We start from the raw sequence: 13,564 nt of genomic DNA on the forward strand, positions 1-13,564 counted from the left end.
TCTTGTCCTCCCCTGGGTGAGCAGTGTGAAGAGTGGCTTCATTTAGTGGAAAGGATGGAGAGTCATGCAAATTAAACATTTGTGCTTAAATGCTTGCACAGGGTTTCAGCAGTGGGGATTACATGGCGCTGCTTATGAAGACCCTGAAAAAGAAATCAAGGAAGCAAAGAAGTTCTGGAGGCCAGGACTTGAGCATCTCTGTCCACGTGGCTTTAACCCTGGTGATGCATAACTCCACCTTCAGGGGCCGCAGGAAGAGCCTAGGTGACGCTAACAAAGGACATTTTTCTCTCGGCGGTTAAACTCTTGGCTAAATGTGATGACCTGGTGCGGAAACAGGTCATTCATCTCCCAACTGTCTGGAGAAGTCTGGTTCAATGCCGGGATCAGCCCTGATCTGCCAGGTTCTTGAGTGGCCGCATGTGGCCCTGAGTCAGGGGCAAGGCCAGAAGCCAAAAGGGAGAGCCCATGTGCTTGGGGCATGCTCCTTTCATGTCCTCCCAGCCCGGAGAAAAGGACCTCTGATCCTGACAGGGACGGCCTGGAGAAAGGGCGGAGACGAAAAAAGGAAGGAGGAATGGGGACAGGGATGGGGTGGAAGATAGAAGAGGGGAGGAAGGAGGAGATAGAGAAGAGGTCACGGGAGAGGGGACAAGCACAAAGACTGGGAGAGACAGGAGAGAGGAGAAAAAAGGAAGAGAGGGAGGGAAAAGGGGGATGGTGCAGGAGAGGAGGAGACTGCAGAAGAGAAGCAAGTTCCTTCACTCTGCACCTGTCTATTGGGGTGTTATCCATCAAGGACCATGACCCAGAGCAGCTGCATCCAGCAGAGAATTGATAGCTTCACTGCCAGGTGGCGAGGTCTCAGAGCCCTCAGAACCCATTCCTATGGCACCAAAAGCGATGCTGTGCACGGGTAGGATGACAAGAGGGGAAGGAGATTGCACCCAATTGCAGTGATGCACCAGACAATAAAAGCACCGTTTGACTTCAAGCCTTCCCCCTGCAGAATAAAGTTGCTTAGGAAGCACCTATGTAAAGGCAGTCCTGGCCACACATGGACACTGACTCAGTCTGAGATCTGTGAGTCAGGCCCAGGAACGACACATTGCATTGTTCTGAACCCATGTAATCATAGGAGGTCGAAAGCTCAATGCAGTCTTAATTAGAAGAGCTGAACAGCTCTCTATCCTATTTTCCCTGAATCCAATAGCCCCCAGATAAAACATGCACCTTGTTTTTGGAAGGCCGAATGCAGGGGAAAAAAGGCTTTTCCAAAGTCACGACCAGCTGTGTGGCACAGTATGCTTCCCCCTGCGACCATCGAGTACCCAGGAAGTGCAGCACCAAGAAATTCTTGCTGCCAGCTGTCTCATCCAGATTGTCACCTCTATTCTTCCTGGACACACTGTTTCCAGGAGAACTGACTCTATGTCGACAAAGGTTAGGCCCCACACCCCTGCAAGGGCACTGCCAGGACTGTTAGTTCTTAAATAAGTTCCTGTAAATAAAGCACAGTTTCCACATCGCAAGGCTCATCGAGATACTCTTAGGGGGTGCACACGCACCCCCGTGCACCCCCTACGCATTGCCACTGGGCGCAAGCTAAAGTGCTCAGCCACAGCTATGGCTGTGAGGCTTTTAAGACAGGACCCCTCTACGTTGGCAGCTGCGCAGTAGCACCAGCCTTGCTTCTTTTCCAGGGAAGGAATAAGCTTCCCTGCTTAAAACTGCTTAAAACACGGCCCCTAATTTGGCGGGGTGCTGATTTTAGGGAAAAGGGTGTGTATCTGGGAAAACATAGTATACAGCCAGTTTGCACACAAGCCTGGGGGCCTGCAATAGCACAGAGCTCTGTGCTGGCCAAATTTGCCCTGCTGAGCAAGTCAGCCAACACGCTCTTTCATTTTAATTCACCCCAGTGTCTCCACAAGGTATTTTCTAGTCAGAGTCCAAACTTGACAATACATATATTTCAGTCATGAAAAGGCATCTACCAGCAACTTGCTACACAACTTCTCGGAGGCTTTTCAATAAGTAGAGGTTGGGTGATTGGACCAGCCTGGGGGGCAGAGCCCAGGGTCATCCAGCCAAAGATTGACCAGGCAGGCTCAGACAGAGGACCTGACCTGATGGAGACCGTGCCAGGGCATTCCCAAGGACCAGGACTGACCCAATCGTGGCATGGCTCTGAACCTGGCTAAGAGAAGAGCACGTAGTTGAAGGGGCCTGAGAAGGAGAATCTGTGACCAAGGGCCAATCTAACGGTGTTGAAGACCTCAACTGGTCTAGGCTAAGGGCAGGGCCCAGGAGGGGCTAAAGGGAACAAACCCACAGTGAGGTGTGGCCAGAGCTTTGGAGGGTCTGGCGCTGTGACTGGCTTGTGAGCAGGGCCAGGGCCTCAGGGAGGCTGAAGGTCCGTGAATTGGGGCCACTGCAGACATATAGAAACCAGGGTCACTACAGTTCACATGATGATGGCAAATGAATCCATCTAAGAAGAGGTTTCTAGAATAAGGGGTCTGGGCATAGAAGAGGGCCAGCGGTACAGAGAGCCATGAGAGGGAGTAGGGCCTGAGGCCTGATGGGTAAGTGTCCCAGAGTGCAGCCCAGTGAGGAACTGGGTTGCAGCCTGATGAGGGGCCAAAGGGTCAAGGCGCACTGAGTGGGGCCTGAGGCCTGAGTGAGCAAGAGACTGAGTGCAGCCCAATGAGGGGCTGGAGGAGTAGTGGATTTGGATGCTATCTGCAAGGCATGGGGCACGGTGTAGGGATGGTTCGGAGCCGTGTGATTGGCCCAGTACACCAGGGCTGCAAATGGGGCAGCCTCCCGCATTGCATTTATTTCACATCAAAGGCATGGCAGGCAAGAGTGGGGAAGATTGCCCTAGAACAGGATTGGGCATCGATCTCTTTGGATGCTGGGTACACCCCCTCTCACATATATATATTTTTAAATAGTAACTTCAAATGCGTTCACATTTTCTTTGCTAGACATCCGAGTTCAGGAAAGACTCCTTGCATAAGTTAAATACATATTTTATTAAAAAGAAATAAATATATACCGCATATTCAATATATTCTACAAATAAATATTAAACTCTAGCCATAAGGGCTTCATTAGGGATTTGTTACAAATCAAGAGACAAACGCCTTCTTCCTAGGATCATTACAAAACCAGTTTCAGGAATCAGGCAGATCTTCTATACTCCAGAGAAAACTATACCTCAAATCATAGCAACTGTTGGTGGAGTATTTCCCACACCATCTTCCTACGGAAGTAAGACATCTGGTGCTAAGAAAAGTTAAAAATAATTTCTCTTAGACATGCAGTCATAGTAAAGGGAATAAAAAAAACAGATTTAAACCTGTAGGCAATCCCATCATGATAATTTATGCCAACCCTGCAGACCCAGAACCTGGCACAAGAAGAAAGGGGGAGTTCCCACTTTTCTATTGAAAATCATAGGGGTTAGCGCCACAAGCCAAGGGGCCAAAAGGGAGGGAATAGGTTAAAGGTAAAGACGCATCAGCATTGTGGTAACTTATAGTCAGCACCTTAATTTCACCCTGACATCTCCGTATGTGTCCCCAAAGTAGGCTTTAGTCCCTAGAGCACTCAGGCAGCCATGAACGCCTTGTGCCTCCTGAGGCTGGGGGGGCACAGCGACCGCCTGCAGGCAGCGATGGTGGCAGCGGCGGCCGGGGTGTGGTGGCAAGTGGGGACTGCCCACAGGCACCCGCGGCGATGTTGGCGGCAAGAGTGGGCCGAGCGGGGACCACCTGCAGGCAGCCGTGGCAGTGTTGGTGGCAAGGATGGGGGGGATGGCAAGTACTGAGTGGCGGTGGCGACCACCTGCAGACGCCACTGATAGCATCGAGGTGGGGGGAAGGTGGCGAGTGGCAACTGCTGCAGATGCCGCCAGCAACAGCAGCCAATTTCAGGGGGTGCAGGGGCACCCGCGTGTGCCCCCTGCGCATCACCAATGCAGACAGCAGACTGCAGTTGCCCCCAAGCCAGATGACCGAGCCAGTGAGATCTCCATATCCACTGTGCACTTCTCTGTGTAGGACGGACCACGTTCCACCTATAGGCTGCTCTCTCTCGTCCCCCTAACCTCGTCTTTCTTTCTCCCTTGCCTCCACAGCCCCTCAGGGTTTCTGGGAGTTGTCGTCCAAATTAATAGCCAGCACAGATCTGTAGATTTCCCCCTGGCGCCTCCTGATATTGAACGCATTACATTCACATTACACATTTTTACAAAGAACCAGCATTCACCACTTTCCTTGAAGGTATATGTGATAGTATTGGTTTTCTTCTCCACTAAACACAGAAAATTCAAAGCCCAAGGAAATGCCAGCATTAAACATGGTAGCACCTGGGTCAATGGCTGATAACTAACAAGCCTGAAACACCTGAAAGCTAGCTAGCGTTCACCCAGGAATCTGGACTGGATCGTTATACACACCCTTATGAAAGTGGGGCACACGCTTCCGGTCCTTCAACTCAGTCCCCCATCTCAGAAGAGCTGGACAGGTTGTCCTTGGCAAATGGGCATTTGGAAGAGGCCGGGTGACTACATAAACAGCCCTGCAAAGGCTTACTTATCAGTACTACTTCAGCAAGGCCTGGTCTGCAGGAGGTGGGCTTGGCGGCAGACCCCTGGGAGAGTCACCAGAAGGAAATGGAGCTGCACGTGGCTGGAAAGCACAGCACTAGGCCCAGGTCCAGAGACCACCCATTCCCCATCCCACCCCAAATACTGTTGCCCCAAGGACTTTATAAACCACCGACTGGGCAAGATGCAAGAGATGAAGTCACTTGCCCAAAATGTTATGAGCTTCACTCACCTGAGTAAAAGTGATTGGCTTGTCCCTGGAGATATAGTCCGCATATTTACAGGTAAACACCCCACAGTCGCTGCCATTCAGCTGCTGTGGAATCTCCTGAGATGAAGGGACGGGAGGTTACACACAAGTTCCTCCATCCCACTGCAAACTTGCTTTCTGCCAGCAAGAGGTGCAGGATTGCATAGCCACACTCCGTTCCCAGCATATTCGTGGGCCTATCCCAGCACACCAAGTTTAAAACTCACTCCCAAAACACCCATGTAATTAGACCAATTCTTCCTGCTCCTGTGGCTCATATATCACATTCAAGGGGAAGTCAATTCCTGCTTTGAATGCTGCCCAGCGCAACAGGGTCCTGGTCCCACCTGGGACCTTTCATCTCCAACAGAGACAACTTAGAGTGGAGGCATCAGTTTAATTCTGCCCCTCCCCTCATCACTTGCTGCAGTTCAAGCTACTGAAGGACCAGCTTCGGCACTGGGTTTCAATGGGACATGCATATGTTGCTCTACAGCTTCAGAATTTCCTCACCACAAGTTCTCAGCAGCGGCTTTGTGTGACAAAGGGTCAGATCTGCCCCCCTCTGCTTGTCTTCCTGCTGCACGGAGGGAGGAAGTTACAGCTCTGGGGCTGCACACAGATACCACCCCTGTCACACCAGCACAATGCTTGTGCCTGCCCAAAATGGGAGTGAACGGATGTCTGTGCCCTTTAAAACGCCCGCAGGGCCCAAAAATGTGAGGAGAACGATTCCTATAAATAGTTTGTGTCATTTTACTGCCAGGAATATCTGTTGGGTCATGGTATGATCCCCACAGCCCAGAGCTTCCTGTGCTCTAAAGTGGCCCCTTTGGGATGCTGGGGCATGTGTTTCCTACTGCAGAGCAAAGAAACCCCTTGGAGCTCCCTGCTCTGAGCCCACAGACATAAGCCCCGAGTCTAGATCAGGCATCCAGAGGCATTGTCTTGCAGGATTGTGTCCCTGGAGCCCCAGAGGCAGCAGGGGCCCGATCCTGCCTGACATATCCAAGCACAGCTACTTTCACTGCTAATCCCACGACAAAAACAAGATCTGTTAGGAGCCTGGAAGAAGGGGATGGACTGTTGAATGGGATCTGCTGGGGAGTTTACTGTGCCCACGAATCTGCAACACAATCCTGCGACGTTCAACAGATGTAGCATTACAATCTGCTTTGCGTGCACAACAGGTCTGACAAGGCAAACCCGGACCTTGCTGCTTAGTTCAAGCTTGAGTGGGACTCGCAGCTAACTTTTCTTGACCATCATTTAATGCCACTTGGTAGGAACCTGTTTCAAGCCACATAGTTTGAGAGGCACAGTTCTAATTCATCAAGCCCAGAGTGCTGCTGCCATACTTCCCCCTTCTCCCCTGCAAATACCATTTCATACAAAGAAAAGCACCTTTCCGGCAAACCATGACTAAAAGCTGCCGACAGCACACAGCTGTCGGGGCGGGGGAAGCCTGCCTAAAACCCTTCAAACTATTACACTTCAAAGACAAACAATGCTGACGTACATGTGATTTCATGCAGTAGAGGGTCCACTCTGAAGGAGAGATCTCTATGTTCCTCTTGGTCTTGCTTTCTTCCAGCAGGTATTGGCTGTGCAAAAGTAATAAAGCGTCAGGCATCTTCATACTGTAGCCAACAGTTTGTAAAGTTATTGGATTAACTATCTCTACACCAATGACTAAAAGGTGCCAAGAAGAAAGGCTACAGAATGTGATATCATGTCAAAGGCAAAACTTCCTGTTCCTAAAACTACGCACATCACAGCTGAGATTTTAGATCACAAGTTAGTATGACCTCAACATCATCTACAAGGCTTCTGTATTGAACTAGGTCTCTGATCGAAACCACCCAGCAGGGTTTCCAACAGCTCGTACACGTAGGGACAGTCCAGAGAAAAAGGTAAAATCACCTGTCCATAAAGTCCATCAAAACGAAGCAACCGTGAGCTTGAATGGAGTTTCAGTGATAGAAGGAAGCTGTCTGCAAAATGTTGATGGACAGACAAAGCAAGGCAGCTCCCTGTGGTCTGAGCGGGAGCATAGCATACTTCTTGACCTATTAGAGCCTCCCTAGCTCTCTACACCCTCCCTCCCCCCCCAGCCATGTGCTGCCACTGCTGCATACTGTCACCTACCTATACCACCGCCTGACAGACAGTCAGGGTCACACAGCTCCAGGTTGTATAGGGAGGAGATGGTGCAGATAGGGCAGAGCTGTGGGGCTGATATGGGGAGAGGTATTGCATAAGGGCCCATGCCAGGATGAGGGGAGCAGGGCTGGCAGGGGTAAAGCTGGGGGGCAGGTTTGGAGGAGGAAGCAGCATGGGAGTGTGGGGGGGGATCAGATTGTCCGAGGAGTAGGGGGTCCCTTGGGTGGGAGAAGCATGGTTTAAAACTATTGGTGCTATCAAGTGTGGTTGCCAACACAAAGTTTCTTTTTTTTTTTTTTACTACCAATCTGCAAATAATTTACTAACCAACAAACTATTTTTATCACCACGCTTAGTGTTAACCACCTAAATTTGAACCTGGCCTATCTTGCTGTTGGCGAAAGGGTTGGATTTACACAATGTAAAATATGTCAGTAAAAATATAGGTCAATACAAATGTTGGTTGTGAGTGAAAAAAAAAATTCCTGGGTTGGTAACTGCGCCAGCTAGAAAGATTATAACAGGGTGTCTTCATTATGAAGCTGTTGTAAATCCTTTCCTCAGAAGTCACTTGGCAGCTTGGGAAGTAGGAGTAGAGTAGGCATTTTTTTAATACGCTATAAAGGGTGATGATCCCAGGTGCAGAGGGCGAATGAGTGGCAGGCAAAGCACAGCCTCCACTTCACATACACAAATTGCTGTAGCAGGTCCATGGCCATGGGATGGCCCACTTCAGGCTCAGCTGCAGCCCTTCCCTTGAATCTCTCCTGCCACGCCTTGCTCTTAATGGAGGTTATAAAAGGGAGGCTGCCTGTGGGCCCTGTGTGAGCCTGAGCCCAAGTTGATCCCCACTGGGCCTCTCCTGGGATACCAATTCCAACCTGTTCCAGTGGCAGCAAGACACTGCTTGGGTAGAGTCCGCTAGTACTACTGAGCACACCTCTTCACCATACTCTGTCCTTATTTCCATACAGCTCGTGGTACAGTATCACTTTGAGCTTTATATTGTAGTCCTACCCAGTCTGGAGACAGCACACATCAGTCTGTGGCCAACTCCAAAACCACAGCACTGATTGAACATGCTGTGAAACCGGTTGTTCACATGAAGTGCATGTTCTCTGACATCTCTTCTCTTGCTTCTTTTACACCATTAAGGCTAAGTGGCAGACCATGACTTCCAACCCCTGTGACACCAAGAAAACACTGGGACCAGCAGAATGACTGGCACGCCAGTCTGAACCACAGCCCCAGGGGTTTCATCGTGGCCAAGAGCTCACATGCTAATCTTAGCACTGAAGCGGACACTGAGGTCCCCCTTTCAGTCCTTCCACAGAATATTGATTTACAGGGCATTCAGTTGTGCCACAAGGCATCTGTACGGTCCCAGAATTTCACTTGCACTCTTAGCATGTGGCTACATTGGCAAGAAAGCAGAGTATAAGTTTCTAGAGGCTAAGGAGGGAGAAGAATGCTAACATCAACTGTTTATCATTTGTTGAGAGTAAACCGATTGGGCATAGAGATTCCTGTCATCCAAAGGCAAGTCTTGTGCTACTAAAAAATCCCCATTCCAGCTAGGAATTCTGGGAAGTCCTTTTCCAAGGAGAAGAGTGTACGAAATCCATTCAGGAAGTGCTTACTCACCACAAAGATTTACATATCCGGTGGCCATCTTGACCCAGGGAGTCAAAATATTTAATGGTCTTTCTTCTGACATCTATCACCTGTTATGGAAAGACAGGAGTTAGCCATATCAGACTGAACATGAAAGCCTTTTTGTTTTAGCTTCTTTTCTCATCCAGTCCAAAGAAAGGGCCAAATTCACTCACCGCTAATCCCCAGTGCACCTGGAGGTGAATTGGCACCAAAATTAGGTCCTTACTGAAGATATCCACATTTTTTGTCCACCTTCTTACCCCTTGATAACCTCCAGAAGTTAGTTGGGGGTAGAAAAAAGTACTGAAAGCATGAAGTGCTGGAAACCCCTTCTTCTTATTTCTCTCCACCAGAAGATTCATGTAGAAATTGATCACCTGGACATAAGGGAATATTTCATAGAAGCAAAGAAAACGAGGGTTGAAGGGACCTCAGGAGGTCACATCGAGTCCAACCCCCTGCTCAAAGTGGACCATCCCCAACTACATCATCCCAGCCAGGGCTTTGTCTGGCTGGGTCATAAAACCGCCAAGGATGGAGAGTGCACCACCTCTCTGGGGAACCTGTTCCAATGCTTTACTACCTAATTTGAAGGGAGCGGGGGGGAAAGAAAAAGGAAGTCATGTTGGGTTGCCTGTCTGCTTAGATTCACACTTTTCTTCTGGATCAAGGCAAGAGTCCAAGTATAGCCTTGTAAAGAAGTTTGCAGCAAACTATTTATGTCATGCACAAGAAGGCTAATACCCATTTAATGTGTTTTACCTCATCGTTGAGCCAGTGACGGTTCCTTAGCGTCTGCATGTCCTGACGAGTGATCTTTAAATTAAAGGCACTGCTCAGGATCTCATCCTGATGGCCATGGCCAAGTGCCTTCATTATCTTTCTCTCCATGTCCTGAAAAAAACAATTCTATGAAGTAGCGAGGCCAAACAGAGCAGGTCCGTTTGTGCACCACATTAAACTGGGAAACACATGCGTAAGGTCTGCCTGATCACAGGGCAATTCTGGAGACGGGGGTCACTAGCTAGTGCTGTTTTTAAGAGCAGATGGGCATTAGCTGTGGCAGCATTTTCTGCCAATACGTGTATTCATCTGGTCCTTAGCCGCAAAACAGTATTCTGTATTTCACGGTTACTAAGTGGAATGGCTACATTTGGACTGATTTAAACATTGCTGCGGTCACTTGGAATAGCCAGCACGCTCCCAGATCAGAGCCCAGATACGGTCGCTTCAGCTCAGAAGTTCACTCGTGAAGACTGAGGATTATAAGAGGGCAAGAGGTTTCACAGAAGACAACTGCATAAAGACTAAACGCAGCCCTCGATGCATTTGGGACTATCCTGTTTCCACTCACACACACAAAAACCCTGAATGAGCAGGAAATAGCATGCAGCACGTGGAGGAATCAGCCCCTCTGCCTGCCTGTGCCCCCCTGGTCACACACTCGGGATGCACCTGGTCTCCATGGTAACAGGGCTGGGGACATCCCTGCCCGAGGAGGAACCTGCTCCTCTCTGTCTCAAGTTCCCCCCAATGCTGCAGGTCATGTGACTAGTTCGCTCCCCTGTCTGTCAACCTGGTTGCCCCAGGTTACCCTAACCTCTATTCTTCGGGCACTGAGCTCATGGCATGGGGGCGGGGGCTCCAAAGGTGTCACTCTCTGAGATGACCTGTGATGCTTTTTAAATTGTTTGGTGAACACCCAACACACCTGGCCTCCGCCGGGCCCCCAAAGGTGCTATGGATAGGGCTCCACCAGCTAAGACTGCCCGGCGGTGGGAGGGGAGCAGCCACCATGAAGACACAGAGAGCAGCTGAATGCTAGGGCTGTGCGAGGCTCCGGACAGAGATTCGGATCCAGAGAAGATTCGGACGTTTCGGGGTCCGAAGCAGCACGTCCGGGTCGAGGCGCTTCGGAGCCGCCTCGGAGATCCGGCCGTACGGTATAATGGGGAAACAATAAAATAGCCATAACGTTGTTGTTTTTTGTCCGATTTGGATTAAATTTTCAGGGGTGGTAGACTCTGCAGAGAGAATGAAGTCTGCCATGTTTCAAGAAGATCGGTGCAGGGGTTTGGGGGGAACTGCACCCCAAATTCCTGAAAGCAAAACTCGCGTCACGTCTAGGCGTTACAACATAGCAAGGTCAAAATGGCAGGGGTGGTGGCCCTTACTGAGGCCACAAAGTCTGCCAAGTTTCAAGAAGATCGGTGCAGGGGTTTTGGGGCAACTGTACCCCAACTTGTTGAAAGCAAAACTCATGTCACGTCTAGGCGTTACAACATAGCAGGGTGAACACTGCAGAGGTGGTGGCTCTTACTGAGGTCACAAAGCCTGCCAAGTTTCAAGAAAATCGGTGCAGGGGTTTGGGGGGAAGTGCCCCTTAAGCTGCAGACAAGCAAAACTGGTGCCGTGGGTGCTGTGGGACTGGCTGTGTCTGTCCTGGGGCGGGAGGGGAGGCACTGCTGCAGGCCTGGCTGCTCAGGTGCTGTGTTCCCAGTTACCAATCAATCAATCATGATTCACTTAGGGACCAGCTCAATACACAGGACCTAGCTACTACACAACGACTTAACGAGCAGCAATTAGCACCTACAACACCAGGCTAAGGAGAGGAAGGAATCAATACAGACAATCAACTGCCCCAAGACAGACACAGTCTTGGCACAAGTTTTGCCCATCAGCAGCTAGGGGTGCAGGGCCCCAGGACCCCCCTGCACCGATCTCCTCCACAGCTGGCAGGTGTCTCAGCAGGGGCCACCATCCCTGCAGCTGTCACACCGCTGCGCCTGAACACACACGGTGTCACCCATGGCACCAGTTTTCTTGTCTGCAGCTTGAGGTGCAGTCCCCCCAAACCCCTGCACTGACCTTCTTGAAACTTGGCAGGTTTCACGCTCTCAGCAGAGGCTACCACCCTGCAAGTTTCATTCAAATTGGACAGAAAACAAGAAAGTTATAGATAGGTCATTGATTCCACATTATACCCTATGGCCGGATCTCCGAGGCGGCTCCGAAGTTTTGGCCGAATGGAGGCGGAAACCCGGTCCGGAGCTCCAGGTTGGATCGCGGCCATCTGAAGAGGCTGGATCCGAAGCCGGATCAGATCGCTGCCGACTCGCACAGGGCTACTGAACATCTGCTGCTCTCTCTCTCTTGAAACCCATGGACACACTACAAACTGCCTGCCTCCAGAGGGAAGCTCTATCAACCTCTGGATGATGCTTGTGAGTAAGCTACTTGAAGCCTTTCTAGATATATAGCTTGCAGTAACACAGATGCATGATCAAAGGCTACCCAGCCTTGCTATTTGCTCTAAGGTTATTGTGTAATACTTCTCTATCCTGCCCCCTTCCCCAAACCTTCCCGCTGTAACCAATGAAGTTCTTCACTGTACCGAGTGTGGTGGACGTGTTGGGAGAGGCATGCCTTTGTGCCCCCTTGGTCCGGCTAACTAGGGGAAGCTACTTTTTGTGCTTCAGGCTAAAGGAAGCACCCCAAGCTTTTGCAGAGGGTCAAGCATCCTCAAGGACTGTGTACCGCATGGGGGCACAGGGTCCAGAACCAGTCCAGACCCCTGGGTGGTGGCAGCGGTACCCCCAGGCTTGCGGGTGTCCAGGAAGGGGGTCAGCCAGACATGAGGTGCCCCCAGGGAGGCATTTGGAGTGAGGCAGGTGGACGGGTGCAATGAGGTGGGTGGCTCAGCACAGGAGCACCCCCTACTGGCCACCACCCCGCTCACACAAACACAAGCAGATGCATCAGAGCACGGCTAAGGGAGCAGAGAGAAAACCATTGCCCCTAACACAGCAATGCGGCTGTCAGATACTGGGGAGGAAGCCAATTGGTAAGAGTCTGAAATCTGGTGAACTTCAAAAGAGACTTCAGGTTTTGTGCAGGCATTTTCAGGGAGAGGGGCCCGACAGGGAAAGGATCTAGAGGAAAAGAGATGGTGGCCTGTTAGTGTCAAGCAGAAAAAAAACCCCAAAACAATATGTAGTCTGAAGTTGGTCTCATGCCAGAATCCAAAGCCAACATGGATGCAAACAGGTGAAAAAACAACACTTCATTTCTGCTGCCAAAGCATGAACTTTGATCTGTGAAATTATTTTTTGTCCAAGTTGGAGTGGAGAAGATATGAGAAATGCCCTGTTCTCTTCTAGCGGTGAGGACCTCCTCTGTGGACCTGGAGCATTAGGCAGTCCAAAACTGATGAGAATAAGCAGTTCCTTATTTTGTCACCCTCTCTGAAGGCCAGATGGCAAAGGGGTGATAAAACGTGGCTTAATGAAATAACGGAGCAGAAAGCTGAGCCCCAGAGACAAAAAGCAGTCCAACTCCACCTTCAAGGGGCATCCCACCGGACACGCCTACATTAGTATTAAGTCTGTAGTGAATGAAGCAAATCTTAGATCCTGATTTCAACTGCCCTGAGATTAGTCTGGAGTAATCTTCCAGTATATGAACTAAGTATCTACTCTAAAATCTATCCCTGTGTCACCCAGGTCAGGGACTGCCCGTTTAAATATACAACAGCTACCATCAGGTCCTGTAGATCTGAACATTTAATCACCCTTGCAGATGGCCAGACTTTAGAAAAACGCAAAAATAACCATGAAAGAGTGAGCGACTTCATTTCCTTTACAATTTTGTGGTTCAAAGACACAAAGCAAAAGGGCACAGTACCTCTGAGAGTTGAGGAAGGTGTTCGCCCTTCATTTCCAAGATTAAGCATTTCTCTTCTTCTACCTCAAGTGCAGAGGGCCTGCAGGATGCAGCAGGGGCCAGGCCTGACCCAGCTGACACCTCCGCCAAGACATCAATCTCAGCACTTCTCTGCTAAAGGAAAGGAACCTTAATAGCACAGCACGTATTTT

The 13,564-nt window shown here is 50.0% G+C and overlaps 1 protein-coding gene across 1 annotated transcript in view; it reads right to left on the minus strand.

Moving 5' to 3' along the window:
* Nucleotides 1-3,068: 3,068 nt before the first annotated feature.
* The window catches only part of LOC109285707 (uncharacterized), a 45,342-nt gene continuing 34,846 nt past the window's right edge, over nt 3,069-13,564 (minus strand). Inside the window, exons 25-31 of the mRNA XM_059719041.1 lie at nt 13,374-13,523; nt 9,450-9,581; nt 8,861-9,064; nt 8,676-8,755; nt 6,388-6,472; nt 4,851-4,946; nt 3,069-3,294 (exon numbers count right to left, since the gene is read on the minus strand). Coding sequence (XP_059575024.1) covers nt 3,232-3,294; nt 4,851-4,946; nt 6,388-6,472; nt 8,676-8,755; nt 8,861-9,064; nt 9,450-9,581; nt 13,374-13,523 — 810 coding nt within the window. The 3' untranslated portion in view covers nt 3,069-3,231. The remainder of the gene's footprint in view (nt 3,295-4,850; nt 4,947-6,387; nt 6,473-8,675; nt 8,756-8,860; nt 9,065-9,449; nt 9,582-13,373; nt 13,524-13,564) is intronic.

The sequence above is a fragment of the Alligator mississippiensis genome, chromosome 15, assembly GCF_030867095.1.
Source record: "Alligator mississippiensis isolate rAllMis1 chromosome 15, rAllMis1, whole genome shotgun sequence".
Classification (NCBI taxonomy): domain Eukaryota; kingdom Metazoa; phylum Chordata; order Crocodylia; family Alligatoridae; genus Alligator; species Alligator mississippiensis.